Genomic DNA, 16,759 nt, shown 5'->3' with positions numbered 1-16,759 from the left:
TCACTATCATCATCATCATCATCAGCAGCAGCAGCAGCAGCAGCAGCTGCATCACCGCTAGACAGTGCTAGCTCTGGGACCCATGACCACTGCTCCATGCAAAGATCGCTCTTTTATCCCTCTGTTTTTCCAGTTTTTAGATTTGGCCAACCCTTTTATGCCTTCTACTGTGTGTGTTTTAACTTTCTCACTTTATAGTTTGACCCCTTAGACTGGATCCACCCACTTTTAACAGACCCTCTATCTTATGCAAGTAACTTTTAAATCACAGGACTGATGATCTCACCATTTACTGCCATAATCCCCCTCAATCAGTCAGAATTTGTTATTTGTTATTGTTAAAATAATGGCAGCTCAGGAACTGGCATAGTGGTGTGCTTGCAGTTAGTAATAACTTCTGGCACTGAGTCACCTTCAGAAAATACTGTTTATAATTCCTTTGTAGAAAACATTGCGATCATGCTTTGAGCGATGATTAATTTTGTTAAGGTCAGCCAAAATTGATTGTTGTGCCAATAAGCATTGATGCTGTGTGTAACATGATTGAAGGGGACTGACGTTTGACTTCATGTGAGATAGAAGCATCCTTAGGCATATCGAAGACTGCAGTACATGCTGTGTTGCATCAGTAGTTAGCTTTGGAAAATATCTATTCCCATTGGAGTCCACACAATTTGACTGAAGCTCAGAAATGAGCTTGTGTCAATTCGTGTAAATAAGGCTCAAAAAATTCGACTGAGGAAGTGCAAAAGATCACAACAGGAGATGTAACTCGAATATACACTGGTGTCCAGAACTTACGGATGAAATTAACTTTCACATGATGTGCCACTGCCAACTAGCTTGATGAAACTGGGACCATACATAGAAAGAACTGCTACAGTATAGTACAGAAGGTAATTGAAAGAAATACACAGTGAGATGAACCGAAATGACAGTTTAATTCAAAGACAATAATTACACTGAAGTCACCAAGATTCGTGTTGGTCCCTTGGACATTACAAATGGTGGGACACGGTTCTTAATTGGGGGTGTGATCACCAATGATGGCAAAGCACGCTTTGCGTCATGTGACCGTAGTGGCCAAAAGGTTAGTAAGGAGTTCTTGTGGTACAGGGTTCCATTCCTCCACCAGCACAGTTGGAAACTGTCGGATGGTCATCGATTCATGTGGACCTGCTGCAATACATCTCCCAACGCATTTCACACGGGCTCGACGAGATCTAAGTTGAGATGGCAGGGTGTATTCGACCCAGGACAACCGGGAGATCTGTGAAAAGCCCAGGATCTTTTTCATCCGGGAGAAAATCTGGAAAAACCCTGGAATTTTTTAGAATTCTGGGAATTTTTTGTTGTTTTAGTTTTCGGTTAAATTTTTGTAATTTTGACAGGTAAGAATCGATACTCTAACAAAGCATAGTACTGTATACCGCCACTGCAGAATCATACTGCAACAATAAAACGTGAACGAGGAAAAAAATGAAAATAAAACATAAATTGCAAAGGAAATGTGCCATATACAACAACAAAACACAGTGCTCATACAATTGTTTGCCAACAGCAATATGTGTCAAAGCTTTAGGAACTATGCAATGCTTCACAACAACAAATTTGCCTCCGATGAGCGTGACGTCACGAGTGTTTGCATTAGATTCATTTAAGGAGATACGAGCGGGCTCGTACACGTGCGCAGTTGAGTCGTGTATGAGTAATACCTTCTCCTGCTTCTGTCTACAGAAGCGTGGCTGTTGGCTGTGTAACCAGCAGTAGCTGCAACCAGTCACATGGTAACCATAAAATTTTTACTGACGTGCCCAAGCTGCTAGATTCACGTGTGCGCATCAGTCCTGGATCTGGTGGGGGAGGGGGGGGGGGGAACAAATTGGGGTATCTGAACTGGGCAGCAATTTCAGGGGGAGGGGGCAAAATCATATTCTTGAGGAAAAAAACCTTTTTTCACAAAGCACCTAGCATACAGTGCACATTGGTCTATCAATTATTCGTATGATTTTGAAATGCACCCCTGCTGGTTTTTGGACATTTTTGAACACATTCTAAATTGATTTCTGAATGAATTATAATTGATTATTGAATGCGTGCACAGTGTACGTGATGTCTCTGCCAGGGGAATCCTCGTCGCATCTAGAAATGAACTTTCCTGCAGACAAAATGGGACGGAGCTATATGAGCTGAGCGGAATAAAGTTGAACCGGTGAATGCCAACTGCTGCTTGTTTATGTGGTTGATTCGGTTTGCAGGTGTTCAGCGTTGTTATAATTAATAGTGAAATCGATAGATTCAAATTACCGGAGTGGAAATACATGACGATCAGGAACAACAGGTAGGAAAGATTACGTATTATCTTCTCGGTGTATCCGAGAAAGTGAAATTTTGACAGGAAATTTTTGGCCAGATTGGTACAGTAGATGGAGCCAGTTGTAGTCCCTGGCTAGCAGCTGCTTAACTTCCATTCTGGGAGTAGCGAGGAAAACGCATTGTACGAACACATAATAACACCTAACTGGAGAATGATCTTTGGATAACTAAACTGGTGATTGTGGCAGGGCTAGTAAAGTTAAGCAGAGAATTAGTTGTGACAGTGGTAGGAATAGTTACAGAATTAGTGATGACAAGATTGTTTGTTAGAATGAGGAAAGAGAAGAAACGTGGACATCACACAAATTATGGAAGAATATGAAGATTCCAGATTTATACAAAAATGTCATTCTACTACACTTCAGTCTCGTGCATGAGAAACTGGAGCGTATGAATGAAATGTGGAACTATTTCCTAACATAAAGCTTTTTGATTGTAGTAGGCGAAATAGGTATTTTGTATTGGTACTTAGTGAATTATATTCTGTCATACTATAAAAATGATAATTATTGCCAAAACAGTGTTGCTTTTTTGGTGTGTGTTACAATTGCTGCAATATTAGGAAGGCCTATTTTGTTTTATCCAGCACACGGTGACAAAACAGATGTAATCATATCGAGAAACCACACCAGTCTTGGATACTATTTGAATTAACAGCTTTTTCAGTATTAGACAATGACATTTCGATTTTTCATGTAACAAAACGTTTGACAAACTTTGATGAGGCAATAGTTCTTTTGCAGAAAGGAAGGCATGCCATGTAAAGCTGTAGCAAGATTAGAGAGAAAAATCACTAGGACCTTAGGATTGAAGAAATGTGTACTGTGTTGCCTGTCTCTTGTCTTTACTGGCTTTAGGTATCCTATATTTAATTTTATGTCACACAGAAGAGGAAGTTATTAGCTAATAGGCAATAAAGAGTCCAGATTTTCTGAAGAGTTCTTGTCCTCCCGGTTACAAATACTCCCATCCAGTATTAATTGTGACTTATTTATTTTTTAAATGGGCAGGGGGGGGGGGGGCAGGATGTCAAACCGGCTGACTGGAAGCAGGAGAGGCACTACAGGAAATTTTAATTTCAAACTGTCCTGAAATAGTTTGATGGCATCCATTACAAAATGTACATGTTTGAGTTCCACAGAGCAAAATACAGTGACATGCGGTATGAGAATGTTGTCTGAAGAGGCTTGGCACTGTATTTCGGCACACTTAAGACCAAATAACATGTCTTACATATCCGCAAAGATTCAAAGATGTATGTTTTACATGTCAGACTCTTCAGAAAGATGTTCGCTACAAAATTAACTTTTTTGAATTTTTTTTCTTTTAAATGTTGTGGTGTGCAGAGCAGTCTGACATAATGTAAGTAATATCTTTTAATGTTTTACACGTACGAACATATGGGCTTCCTACGTCACCGTAGCTGCGCAAGCGCAATGACGCGTCTTATCTGGCGCTCTCTGGCAACTGCTGAAATGAATCTATTTCTAACAGGTTGTGGGAAAATATTGCAAATTGTGGTTCAAAAAGCGTTATTTTCAAAGTAAATTTCCTTTTACGCAAGATGAACTATGTGCGAGAATGTACGATGAATTTCTTATATCGCAGAGTGTTTGCTCTCATTTAAAATCAGCTCTTTGATGACCAGCCATTTAGAAGAATTTTGAGCCCAGAAGATCAGAGATTTATGTCGGTATTAAAAATTTTACTGGTGTATTTGTGTGATCTATCTTAAAGTGTAACATACGCTAAACAGATCAATATTATATGTGAAAGCTTAGCTTGTCTTGTAGCTTATTAATCTTCAAGACAATTATTATATGTGAAAGCCTTGCATTTCTTCACTATGTATATTAACTAAAACCATTAACTTTTCCTGTTGGTGGAATTCGAATTTATACTTTCATAATACAAAAATATGCAGCTTACATGTTGCCGCACATCAAAGATCTTCCCAAAACGTGTTTTTCCCCCTGAGTTTTGTTTTCTAAAGTGCTGGGAAATTCTACGCTGCTGTATAAAACCATATCCATTCAAAGGATTGATTAGTTTTACAGTTCTGATGGAAAGTATACTGTCACTTAAAAATGTATTTTCGCCCTGGAGAAAATGTATTTTTAACCAGGAGATCCAGGAAAACTCCGGGAATTTTTTTTTCCTTGTCCGTGTATACACCCTGTACTGGCAGGCCAATGCATTCGCCGAATATCTTCGTATGTGGAGAGTTTTTCCACCTGTACTGTTCAGTGTAGTCACACAACTGAAGCCAGAGCCAAATGAAGCCATGAAAAGATGCACATGGGAAAGGAGTGCAGTGTCACAGTATCGTTGACTGAGTGTACCATGTTCAAAGATTTGGAGGTCAGTAAACCCATGCGACATGCCTTCCCACCCCACAAGACCCAAACTACCAAAATGATCATATTTCACAATGTTCCTGGCTGCATTACATGTTCCTACAGCTCGCCATATGAGAGTACATCCAGCATTGCCGAACATGACCGCTTTTGGTGGTCCAGGTGTTACAGTGTGGAGATACATAATGTTGCACAGATGTATTGACATCCAAATCTTTAAACATGGGACATTCACCCGTCAATGTTATTGTGACACTATACTCCTTCCCCATGTGCACCTTTTCATAGGAGCATTTGGTCCTGACTTCACTTTTATGGATGGCTGTGTACGACCACACTGAACAGCGCAGATGGAGAAGCTCTTGGATAAGATGATATTTGGTGAATAGACTTGCCTGCTTGTTCCACTGACTTAAATCCCATTGAGCATGAGGAGATTCATTGGGGAGATGTATTGCAGGATGTCCATATGCATCAACAACCATCCAGCAGTTGTCAACTGCGCCGGTGGATGCCCTAGCATAAGGACTCCTTACCAAACTTGTGGCCACCAAGGGAGCACATTGCAGAGCATCCATTGCCGACTGTGATGATGCACCCTACTAAGAACCGTGTCCTATCATTTATAATGTTCTGAGGACCATCATAAACCATGGTGACTTCAGTGTAATTATTGTCTTTGAATAAAAGCTTCATTTCTGTTCATGTCATTGCATATTCTTTCAGTTGCCTTCTCTACTACAATGTAACAGGTACTTTTATGTACAGTCCAACTTTCATTGAGTTGTGTTGCTTAGCAGTGAAACATTATGTGAAAACTACTTTCATCCAAGTTTTGCACACCATTTTATTTGTAAAAGCCAAAAACTAATCAGTAATCAACAGTTTGTGTTTACCAAGATGAACCAAAACCAAAAAACATGGAACTTTCAAATAATGATAGCATGTTTCTTTGATTTCATTTGACGTGTCACTACCATTGTTGTAGAGGATCCAAGACCAGTTATTACTGAATGGTATGCAATAATTTTTTTGCCACAAGTGGCTGAATTTGTCACATTATTTTGTGTCATGACACTGTCAGCTGTCACAAATTGTATTAAATGGTTGATTATTTCTTGGAGAAAAACATCAAATTAATGTCCAAATACTCATATTCACCTGATTTTTTGCCTAATGGGAAAAAATGCATGGAGAGCAATTTTCAACAGCTCCAGAAGTTGGCGAATCCTTTCAAAACCAATATTCTGCATAACAGGTCATACAGGAGGAATAATAGTATGGACGATTTACATACTTCAATTAAAGTAACTTTGTGCTTGATATTTCAGTGAGACAAGTGGTTCGAGCCGGTGAACCATAGTTAGTTATCGAGTGCCACTTGTTTGCTTTGTTGCATGTACTTGTGGTACATGTAGAGGATTCTCAAGCACAGCAGGCATCCTCTGGCAACACTGCCGCCCTCTGCCACTGTTATCCGACAAATACAGAGTTATTTTATTTGAGTAATAGTTATGAACTTGATATAAATGTAGATACAATTTCGTATGAGCGTAGAGCCACTGAATCATATCCATTTCAGAGGCTTGGTTACGAGCGCACAAATTGGGCAGTGAATTAACTTATTAAGCAAAAACACGAATAATTGAAATTTTTACCACTGACAATACACTTTACAGCTCTTTTTTTAAAAAAATATTGTAGCTCTAGTGAAAACACCAGGCTTCCCGTAATAAGGGTGTTCATAATGTGACTGACTGGTTCATCACTTGTGCTTATTTTTTTTCTGTACATTCACTTTTCATCCAGCACCACGAACAAAAATGCTATACAGTAATGCATAGTGATGTGATATAGCTGATCGATTTATATGATATCTTTCATGACGAAAGGACATGTCCAGTCTTGTAGCCAAAGGAACATCTTACAGTAACATTTTCAATTTATTTTTCAGAAAATCACCAAATTTGTTCAGTTAACTGATTGTTTATGAAACCACATTACATGCTTAGAATGCAGAAATATCCAATATATGCTGCCACAAAGATACTGTCATTGAAGAAACAATAGTGCACATCTGACTCTGTGTTGATTTGCAGCATGAATGAAAAAGCACACTCAGTCATAGCATATTGTTATTGCTTGTTGCAGAACTCTCTCCATGCCAGGAAGCCACTCTTAAGTCAAGGCGAATTTATGAGAATGGACAGTGTTCCACAAGATGATCTTTTCAGTGGGAAAGAAAGTAGGATATGAGATTTGTTTTTGAGAATGATTGACAGCTGCCAGCTACTGCACCAATCACTGATACTCTGCAGGTGTTCGCTACAGTAGTCTGTTGTCATAATCTTTGTATAGACAACAGCATTGTGTGCAAAGAGCGTGGATTTTCATTCTTTTGTGATTACATGGAATTTCCAAATTTTTTGGCAGGTTGACTTGCACATTATTCTTTCAGCTTCATTTTCATTATGAGGAATTGAAAATTCATGATATCCCACTAACTGAAGGCACACTGAATCATATGTGCCAGCTGACTGAAATCTGATATTATTTTTTCAATGACAGTCTGTGAATTTTTGTTGCAATATTGACCTGAGCTGTGAGCATTATTGATACTGTTGCCTACAAAACTGACTTCAGTGAATGGCATGGAAGAATTAATAAATGACTAGCTGTTATCCAACAGCAAAATTACAATGCTTTGTTTGGCTCCATCTAGTGTTACAACTGTTGCTGAAGAGGATAGAAAACTTGTTGACATTAGGTTGGCTGTACTGTTGGATGTGGAACAGTGATCATGTTGCAAGTTATTGTGTGTTGTTGGATTACTTTCTACCAACCAAAGAATGACATGTAACACATCTTCATATAGTCTTATTGTACAGTGAGAGGAAATTATTTGTGTGCTGGCAAAGGTAACAGTATTGTGTGTATAGGTGATCACTCACAATGTAGATGAATTATTGAGTGACTGACAGATGTATAAACAACACTGAAAACATTGCTGCACTTTCAGAAAATGTACATTGGAGCTATTTTAAAAAATAAATAAAAACAACACATAATCATAACCACAGCCATATTGTCCCAGCCTACTAAAATTTCATGCTGCTACAGTGACTGGTATGAAGGGTTGTGTGACATGGAATCGGTGAACTGAGGAAGAAGGCTGGGAGGGGGAGACAGGGCTGGAGAGATGGATGGCTGAAGGTTTGTGGGGAGAGACAGCAAGAGAACACAACAGGGATATGGCATAATTGAGCTTTCCAAGCACAGGCAGGAGAAACTGCATGTTGTACATGGTGAAGTGAAGGTGTGGGTTGGAAGGGGGGGAGCGAATGGCAGAACAGAGGAAGAGGTAGACAGCAGAAACAAAAGTGTGAGTGTAGATTTAGGCTATTAAGTGGTAGGCTTGGGGACAGGGGTGGAAATGGGTGATGGCCGGGGTCAGTGAAGATTGAAGCTAGGAAGATAGTGGGATTGAAATGTAAGAATAAATCCCATCTGCATAATTTGGAGAGAAGCTGGTAATGAGGAGGGGGTGGGATACAATGGCACAGATTGTGAAGCAGCCATTAAAATTATGCCTTTTGTGATCGGCAGTATGGTTTGCCACTGAGTGGTCAACTTTGTTCTTGGCTATTTTTGCAGTACCAACTCATTTGTGTGGACAGCTGGTTGGTGGCCTCCCACTTCACCCCATCAATATACACTCAGTTTTATATCCACAGCCTCCCTCTTCCTTTGTTCTGTCTTCCCCTCCCCCAACCTGCTCCAGACACTTAAATTGTGTGCCAGTGCCAGGACAAGCTCACAGTTATCACATACACTTGCCACTGCTCCCTCCTAGCAATCGGCCTGTCCTTCCTCATCACAAATACACTGCTCTTCCTTTGGGCATGTCCCTTTTCCCTCTTTTTCTGCCACTTTCACATCTTCCTTTCAGTGAACTCTATCCCACAGGATTCTTGGCCATTACCTGGCCGCAGTTGAGCCCTACCTCCCATCAGACTCTGATGCCACCATTGCACCTCGGGCTGCTGCCATTGGGCAAGCCCTGCTTCCCATCCGCCGCCGACACCACTGTCGTGCTTCTGCTTGCCACGGTCTGTTGAGCTCTGCCTCCCACCAGCCACTGCCACCCCGCTGACGTCCTGCTGGCCCGTCAGCATCAGCATGCTGCTGGCTTGCTCATGTGGATTCACTCGTCTTCTTCTGGTAGGTGCATTGCTCCCCCTTCAGTGTGAGATTTATGTCTCCCACTTCGCCTCAGCTTTCAGGTGGGAGACTCTGACTAATATAGCTCTGAGGCCTGTGGTACATGCCTGCAAATAGTTTGGCTGGTTGTCTGCAAAGAGTTTGGCAGGTCTCTGCTGATTCTTCCATCTGATGGTGCCTCATCACCCATGAGACTTCATACACATCGCAAAATGGCTTGAGCTGGTCATCAGGATTGCCGTCATGTGCTGCTGGCTCATCTTCCTGGACCTGTGGTCGCCCCTTCTGGGACCACCATGTACCACCAACTGGCCCATGCCAGACCGCTCCTCTATGTGGCTCAGTCCTGCTGCAACAATGATCCTGAATTGTTTGCTCTCTTTTCAAATTTTCTCCACACCACCTTCATTTGCAGCCACGTCTGGGTGGTTGACGTGTTCTTTGAATAGCATTTCACCGACTCAGTTCCTAGATTGTGTGGGATAGAGTCACAGCTACTATGAGCTCCCCACACTCTTGCTGCATCCATTCTGTTTGGAAACCCATCGGCACTGTGATCTCTTCCTTCGGCTTGCACCGCCGTCTTCCCTCGGTGGGAGGAGAGTTGCACAATTCTTCGGTCAACATTGAGGTAGGTCTTAAGGGGGAAGGGCTATTATATCTGGCTATTCGCCTGCCATTATGCTACCAGCACAAGACCCGTGTCCTATGGAATTTCTTTCCAGTGCCACAGGTGCCTCTCCACTGGAAACTGTACATATGCCGAACAGTGCAAGTAAACTCCATGCTCAGCAGCAGGATAGCCAATGAACATAGCACACTTGTTGTCAAGCCACCCTCTGGCACTTGCTACCACAGATGCCAGCCTCTCCACCAGCACTGCGTGCATTCACGACTGCAGTGCTGCAATCGTGGGCACTATGTTGCATGTGTGGGTTATGTCCTCACCAAGCAGTGCATGGATATCCTTCTACTTACTTAAAACATTGCTCAACAGTTAGCAAGCAGCTCACGTGGGGCTCTTGCTCGCGCTCAGGGCTTTACACTGGCTGTGTTCAGGAGCCCGTTTGACTGAGCTCACACCCATAGGCTCCATCCCTCTTATCTCCGACTCTGTCCAATTGAGCCCAGCATCTGAATTTACACTGCGCCACAATGCTATCCCAGCAGCCACCATGCCTGCAGCGACCACAATGAACTGCCGGCCACCACCCTCAGAGCCTTCACTTCCTCTTGACTTGGTGTCCTAGGACTGATGTTCTTCTGTGGAACTTAGACTGTGAAACTGTTCCTAGTTGTGACCATCCCAACCTATGTCATGATGTTCTTTACACGCAAACTTCATTTTGTGGGTAATATAGCTCTTTAATTGCTAACTTCTAAAAATTATTTTACACTGATAGGCCAGGTGAGACTCAATAACCCTCTAATTTACTTCTGTAAATTGGTGTCTTTTTAGGTATTTTATATACTGTTTGCTATTTTGTTATATAAAGTACTTCCAGGAATTGCAAGACCCTTTTCACAAAATTAACATCATTTCTTACCAGTTTTTTAATCACCTCTGTCTTTGAATTGCAGCCAGGTGTATTTATTTTTAACCAAACATAATTTATGCCTAAGTATATAATTATTACAAGTACATAAATATGAAGTCTTTGTGTGTGTTCAGGGGAAGATGTTACATTTATAATATATTTGATTGCATTCTATAGCTTCACTGATCTCTATGTATGTACATGGATTGTATTTCGATGCAGCATGGTAATTGTGTCCCAATAATTTATTCAGCAGAGTTATCATTGGGCACCACCTGATGAACACTGCTGAATGTAGGTCTCCTGTCTTCTCAGTGCATCACGGTATTCAGCTATGCTAACCATTTTAATTCCAATTGCCATTTAATGACCTCCTTGTAGGTTATCATTTTTATCTTTTCTTATCCCTTGGAATCCTTTAACTTGCTTCCTTCATCCACTAACCATGCATTCACCTTGCTACACCTCCTTTCCACCTCCATTTCATTTTTGTTACAGGAGTATTATATCTTCCACTCCAGTTTCTTGTTTCATACATTTGTTTGTTTTCCTATCTCTCCTCGTAATTTTGAATATGCATCTCTCCAATACTTTCTGAGCAATCCACAGTTTTTGAATACTTTTCACAATAAAAGTCATTATTTTTTGCTTTTTCAGTTGATTAGGTTGCCATATTGAGTTTTATATTTGTAGTCGACTAACGTCAGTGACCATAAAACATATTTTCAAAACAAGAAAACGCTCGCGCCTTTTCTAGCTGTTACTGAAAAGAAAAGGTGCACCATTTGTGTGCTGGGAGGATTAAAATCACTTTGGTGAGTTAAATAGTTGATGCAGTTGTTTTTGTCAAGATATCATTAAATTACTACCTGAATGTGAGGCAACTTTCAGTGACCACCACTTCCTGGGGAACAATTAACTCCCGGATGATATAAAGGAATGGCAAAGGAATCTTAGTGTGCCTGGGGTTGTTGACTGTGGATGTTAAAAAGTGACTAAAATTTCCTTTTCAAAAACATGGGAAGCTTACCAACAGCATCTTTTTTTCTCTTCTATTTCAGTTCCTATCCAGTCATTGTGACTGTCATCAATATAAAAACTCATCCACTGATTCTATGACTTTATTGCTGATTTGTACTATTTTCTTTTTGGTGTTTTGGCTGTTTTAGTCTAATTGTAATAGAAGAACATTGTGCATGAAGTAGTAAACATCTGACTATATGATGACTATTACTATTGTAACCCTCGCTTGGGGTCAACAACATCTCTTAAACCCAAGTAAACTTCTATAACGACAAATTCAAATTATCTATTAGTCCACAATATGACACAGTAATAGTCCTTGGTGGAAATTTGTATGCCTCAGAATAAAACTTAATATAAGATAGTTTACGATTAAGTTTGAATAAAGTCCAAGCACTACTTATCTTTGTTCATGCATTTAGTAAGTATGAAATTAAACAAAGTTCCATTAAGCTTGCCGGTGATGTAGACCACAAGTTCATAAGTCGAAGCACTATGTGCAAGTATTTAAATTGGTAATGGTAAACTGTTGTGATGATAGGAGCTCAGTGGTAGATGTAAGTCAAATAACAGTAACCACGGAAGAGACCATTGCCAGGAAGTGTTATGTTTGGCCACTACAGACATGACTGGCTGACGAAGTCAGCAGTGCTTCTGCTGCTGTTGTCCACTTTAGACGTGGGCAACATTACACATGTCAGTACGCCTGTATGTCTCATTTGCACTTCCAGCAAGGTTGCTGAAATGACTATTGTATCAGAGAGGATATACTTGCTAACATTTTATGGTAGCATTTCCTACTCCGTCGTGAATAAAATGTCTAGCTAGTGCCATGCATGTTTGATTAGTAGTTATGTGTAGTAATTTTATTTAATAGTTGTGCAGATTACTGTGGACAAAGAGCTGATTTTGGCTTTTTTGGAAATTCCAACATGCATACTATTCAATTATTAAGAAGTATGTTCATGGAATGCTTCTTGTGACTTTTTCAGCTTGTTCTTGTAGTGGAACAGTTCTGGCGACAAGGGAAAAAAGTGCTTGTACTTGGTCGCAAACACATGAAAAATTGGCCCAAAAGACAGATGGAATCACTTTCTAATTGTGCTCAGATATTTCTAGCTGACAATTTGTAAGTAAAATTTCATATTTATGACTTTATTCACATTCAGTTTGCTGTTACATATTTGTGAATTACAAAAGTACCAGTAAGGCCACCATCACTGATTCCTTAAAGAATCGAACTCACCTGTATAAAAAAGTTTCAGACATCTGATTACTTTACAAAAAAGCTATGGTAATGTTTTAAATATTTGACGTCGAGCACATAACATCAAGACATATGCACAGTTTCCAACTTTAATACTTGACATATTGTGTTAAATATGTAATGTAAGATTATGTCTCTTAATAAGTAGGTTATGGCAGCATTTTAAATTTTTAAATTCAGTCAATAATTATATGAAATACCAGTATTGGAAATCAGTTTTTTTGCTGCCCCTGCAAGCCATTAGCTAGGCAACCTGCAATTGGATCGGCTGACCATTTTAGCTGTTCAGTAATACAAGTATTTGCCTTTAAAATTAAAAAAGTGATTTTCACATTTCTTATACCTGAGCAAGAAACGTGTTAAATTTCAAAACAACATCAAATGGACAGTAGCAAGTACAGTACATAAACATCAGGAAAATACAGATGCTCTGAACACTCAAATGGCACCACAGAGAGAGGTGTGTGCAGGAAGGGGAGGAAGGTGCCATATTGTTGCTGTTTAAGTGCAGTTCTGCTGACAAATTCCGCTACTGGTAAAAAAATCACAACTCCTACAATATTAACTAAAATACATTTATAACACTGCAGTCATGTGATGTGTAAGAATGTAAAGTAATATTTCACTCAGGTGTGGCGTGTAAGAATATAAGTAATATTCCACTCAGGTGCAGCCAAGATCATTAGGGAGATGTGATATTCGAGGTTTTCTTGGCACGATTTATTAATTGTATGATTTTGCATTTCTAATCATAATGACAATTCCTTTTTTGTGCTTCTGATTTATCGTCTTCTTTAGGTGTTCTGAGCATCAGCAGTATGCATACTCACTACCTGGACTTCAACCAAACTGCAGCACATATTAGATTATGAGTTGGAGCACCTTAAGCTGTGTGGTGACTGAGTAGCCTTACAAATATTGTGCACAAAAACAAATTCATCATCTTGACTGGAAACAAGAAACATCGCATCAGAATGAACCACTTTTTGTGTTTTTCCAACTATATTCAGTTATAAAATTAATGCAAAGTGACGGTGCTTACAAATGCTTCATTACTTTTTGCTAGGCCAAACAGCACAGCGAACTTAGTCCCTTTGCCATTAGAGACACCTTGGTGCTGCACATCACTGACTGAACCAAAGCTATTGTCACTGCTGCTGCATCTCATTATCTCAACAGTTTGAGTGTTAGTAGGCAATTGAAGCTTAAGAGGTAATACTGAGACATACAAAAATGGTAGAATATTCCATAGGAAAAAAGAGATACTCTTTCAGTGACAACCTAGAACATACTTATGCTGGAAAACAAGAGAGAAAATGCATTCATTTGCTATTGTAGTAGTCTTCAGTTGAAAGTCTAGTTTACTAAGCTTGCCACACTAGTCTTTTCTACACAAGTCTCTTTATGTCTGCAGCCTACAGCCATTGGAACCTGTTTACTTTAGCCAATTGTTGATACCTCTCTACAACTTTTACCCCCCCCCCCCCTCCTCACCCCCTTCTCCCACCACATTTCTCTCCATTACCAAATTAACTGTTCACTTGTGCCTCAGGATGCATCCAGTTAAAGTAACTCTTCTTTTAGTCGAGTTGTGCCATAAAGCTTCTTGGCAGTTTGATTCAGTACCTCTTCATTAGTTATTTCTACACCAATAATCTTCAGCATTCTTCTGTAGAACAAAATTTCAGAATCTTCTATTTTCTTTCTTGTCTGCATATTAGATGATAATATAGTCCTGTTTCTCAGAAAAGCTTTTTTTTTCAGTCTGTCTTTTATGTCTTCAATTTTTTATCAGTATAATATTGAAATACTGTATAATCAATATAAACTTACATTTGTTAATCAATATAAAATTATATTTTTGTTTGTATTATTGCCAAGCTCAGAATATCAAATAGTGGATGTCTTTTACATTGTTTTGTTATATAGACAAATTTATGTCTGAAAAGAACCTTTGTTGCCAGATCACAGGATGATCCTCTTGTACTACTAGCAGCACTACACAGTGGGCTTGGAACAAAAATTGTTTCACGAGACCTAATGCGTACACACATGTTCCTGCTGAAGGACAAGGAGCTTCGCAGTATTTTTAGGCGCTGGCAGTATTCACATCAATGCTTCTTTGAAATTAAAAATAATGGAAGAGTTGTAATTAAGGTAAGATTGGAAGTCAGACATACTCTCATATGCCAGCATGAATTTTTCACTGCGTAGCGCAGTGTGCTCTGATATGAAACTTTGTGGCAGATTAAAACTATGTGCTGGGCCAAGGCTCGAACTCGGGATGTGTACCTTTTGCGTGCAAGTACTCTACTAACTGTGCTATCCAAGCATGACTGACAACCCGTCCTCACAGCTTTACTTCTGCTATCAGGAGAAAGAAAACTGGCGTTCTACGGGTCGGAGCTTGGAATGTCAGATCCCTTAATTGGGCAGGTAGGTTAGAAAATTTTGAAAAGGGAAATGGATAGGTTAAAGTTAGATATAGTGGGAATTAGTGAAGTTCGGTGGCAGGAGGAACAAGACTTTTGGTCAGGTGAATACAGGGTTATAAATACAAAATCAAATAGGGGTAATGCAGGAGTAGGTTTTATAATTAATAAAAAAATAGGAGTGCGGGTTAGCTACTACAAACAGCATAGTGAACGCATTATTGTGACCAAGATAGACACAAAGCCCATGCCTACTACAGTAGTACAAGTTTATATGCCAACCAGCTCTGCAGATGATGAAGAAATAGATGAAATGTATGACGAGATAAAAGAAATTATTCAGGTAGTGAAGGGAGACGAAAATTTAATAGTCATGGGTGACTGGAATTCGTCAGTAGGAAAAGGGAGAGAAGGAAACATAGTGGGTGAATATGGATTGGGGGGAAGAAATGAAAGAGGAAGCCGCCTTGTAGAATTTTGCACTGAGCATGACTTAATCATAGCTAACATTTGGTTCAAGAATCATAAAAGAAGGTTGTATACCTGGAAGAATCCTGGAGATACTAAAAGGTATCAGATAGATTATATAATGGTAAGACAGAGATTTAGGAACCAGGTTTTAAATTGTAAGACATTTCCAGGGGCAGATGTGGACTCTGACCACAATCTATTGGTTATGAATTGCAGATTGAAACTGAAGAAACTGCAAAAAGGTGGGAATTTAAGGAGATGGGACCTGGATAAACTGAAAGAACCAGAGGTTGTACAGAGTTTCAGGGAGAGCATAAGGGGACAATTGACAGAAATGGGGGAAAGAAATACAGTAGAAGAAGAATGGGTAGCTTTGAGAGATGAAGTAGTGAAGGCAGCAGAGGACCTAGTAGGTAAACAGACGAGGGCTAATAGAAATCCTTGGGTAACAGAAGAAATATTGAATTTAATTGATGAAAGGAGAAAATATAAAAATGCAGTAAATGAAGCAGCCAAAAAGGAATACAAACGTCTCAAAAATGAGATTGACTGGAAGTGCAAAATGGCTAAGCAGGGATGGCTAGAGGACAAATGTAAGGATGTAGAGGCTTATCTCACTAGAGGCAAGGTAGATAATGCCTACAGGAAAATTAAAGAGACCTTTGGAGAAAAGAGAGCCACTTGTATGAATATCAAGAGCTCAGATAGAAATCCAGTTCTAAGCGAAGAAGGGAAAGCAGAAAGGTGGAAGGAGTATATAGGGGGTCTATACAAGGGCGATGTACTTGAGGACAATATTATGGAAATGGAAGAGGATGTAGATGAACATGAAATGGGAGATATGATACTGAGTGAAGAGTTTGACAGAGCACTGAAAGACCTGAGTCGAAACAAGGCCCCGGGAGTAGACAACATTCCATTAGAACTACTGACGGCCTTGGGAGAGCCAGTCCTGACAAAATTCTACCATCTGGTAAGCAAGATGTATGAGACAGGCGAAATACCCTCAGACTTCAGGAAGAATATAATAATTCCAATCCCAAAGAAAGCAGGTGTTGACAGATGTGAAAATTA

At 39.8% G+C, this 16,759-nt stretch overlaps 1 protein-coding gene across 7 annotated transcripts in view; it reads left to right on the top strand.

Moving 5' to 3' along the window:
• The window catches only part of LOC126194644 (mitochondrial ribonuclease P catalytic subunit), a 163,080-nt gene that overhangs the window by 81,396 nt on the left and 64,925 nt on the right, over window positions 1-16,759 (top strand). For 5 of the 7 annotated variants that reach the window (XR_007538491.1, XR_007538490.1, XR_007538488.1 and 2 more), the window contains 2 exons: window positions 12,508-12,644; window positions 14,747-14,939. Coding sequence is in view for 2 of the 7 variants with exons in the window: in XM_049932820.1 (XP_049788777.1) it covers window positions 12,508-12,644; window positions 14,747-14,939 (330 nt within the window). In the remaining 5 variants the exon portion in view is untranslated. The remainder of the gene's footprint in view (window positions 1-12,507; window positions 12,645-14,746; window positions 14,940-16,759) is intronic. The other 2 variants (XR_007538492.1, XM_049932821.1) reach the window with 1 other exon arrangement.

The sequence above is a fragment of the Schistocerca nitens genome, chromosome 7 (assembly GCF_023898315.1).
Source record: "Schistocerca nitens isolate TAMUIC-IGC-003100 chromosome 7, iqSchNite1.1, whole genome shotgun sequence".
NCBI lineage: Eukaryota > Metazoa > Arthropoda > Insecta > Orthoptera > Acrididae > Schistocerca > Schistocerca nitens.
This window is presented reverse-complemented; position numbering and strand designations above follow the sequence as displayed.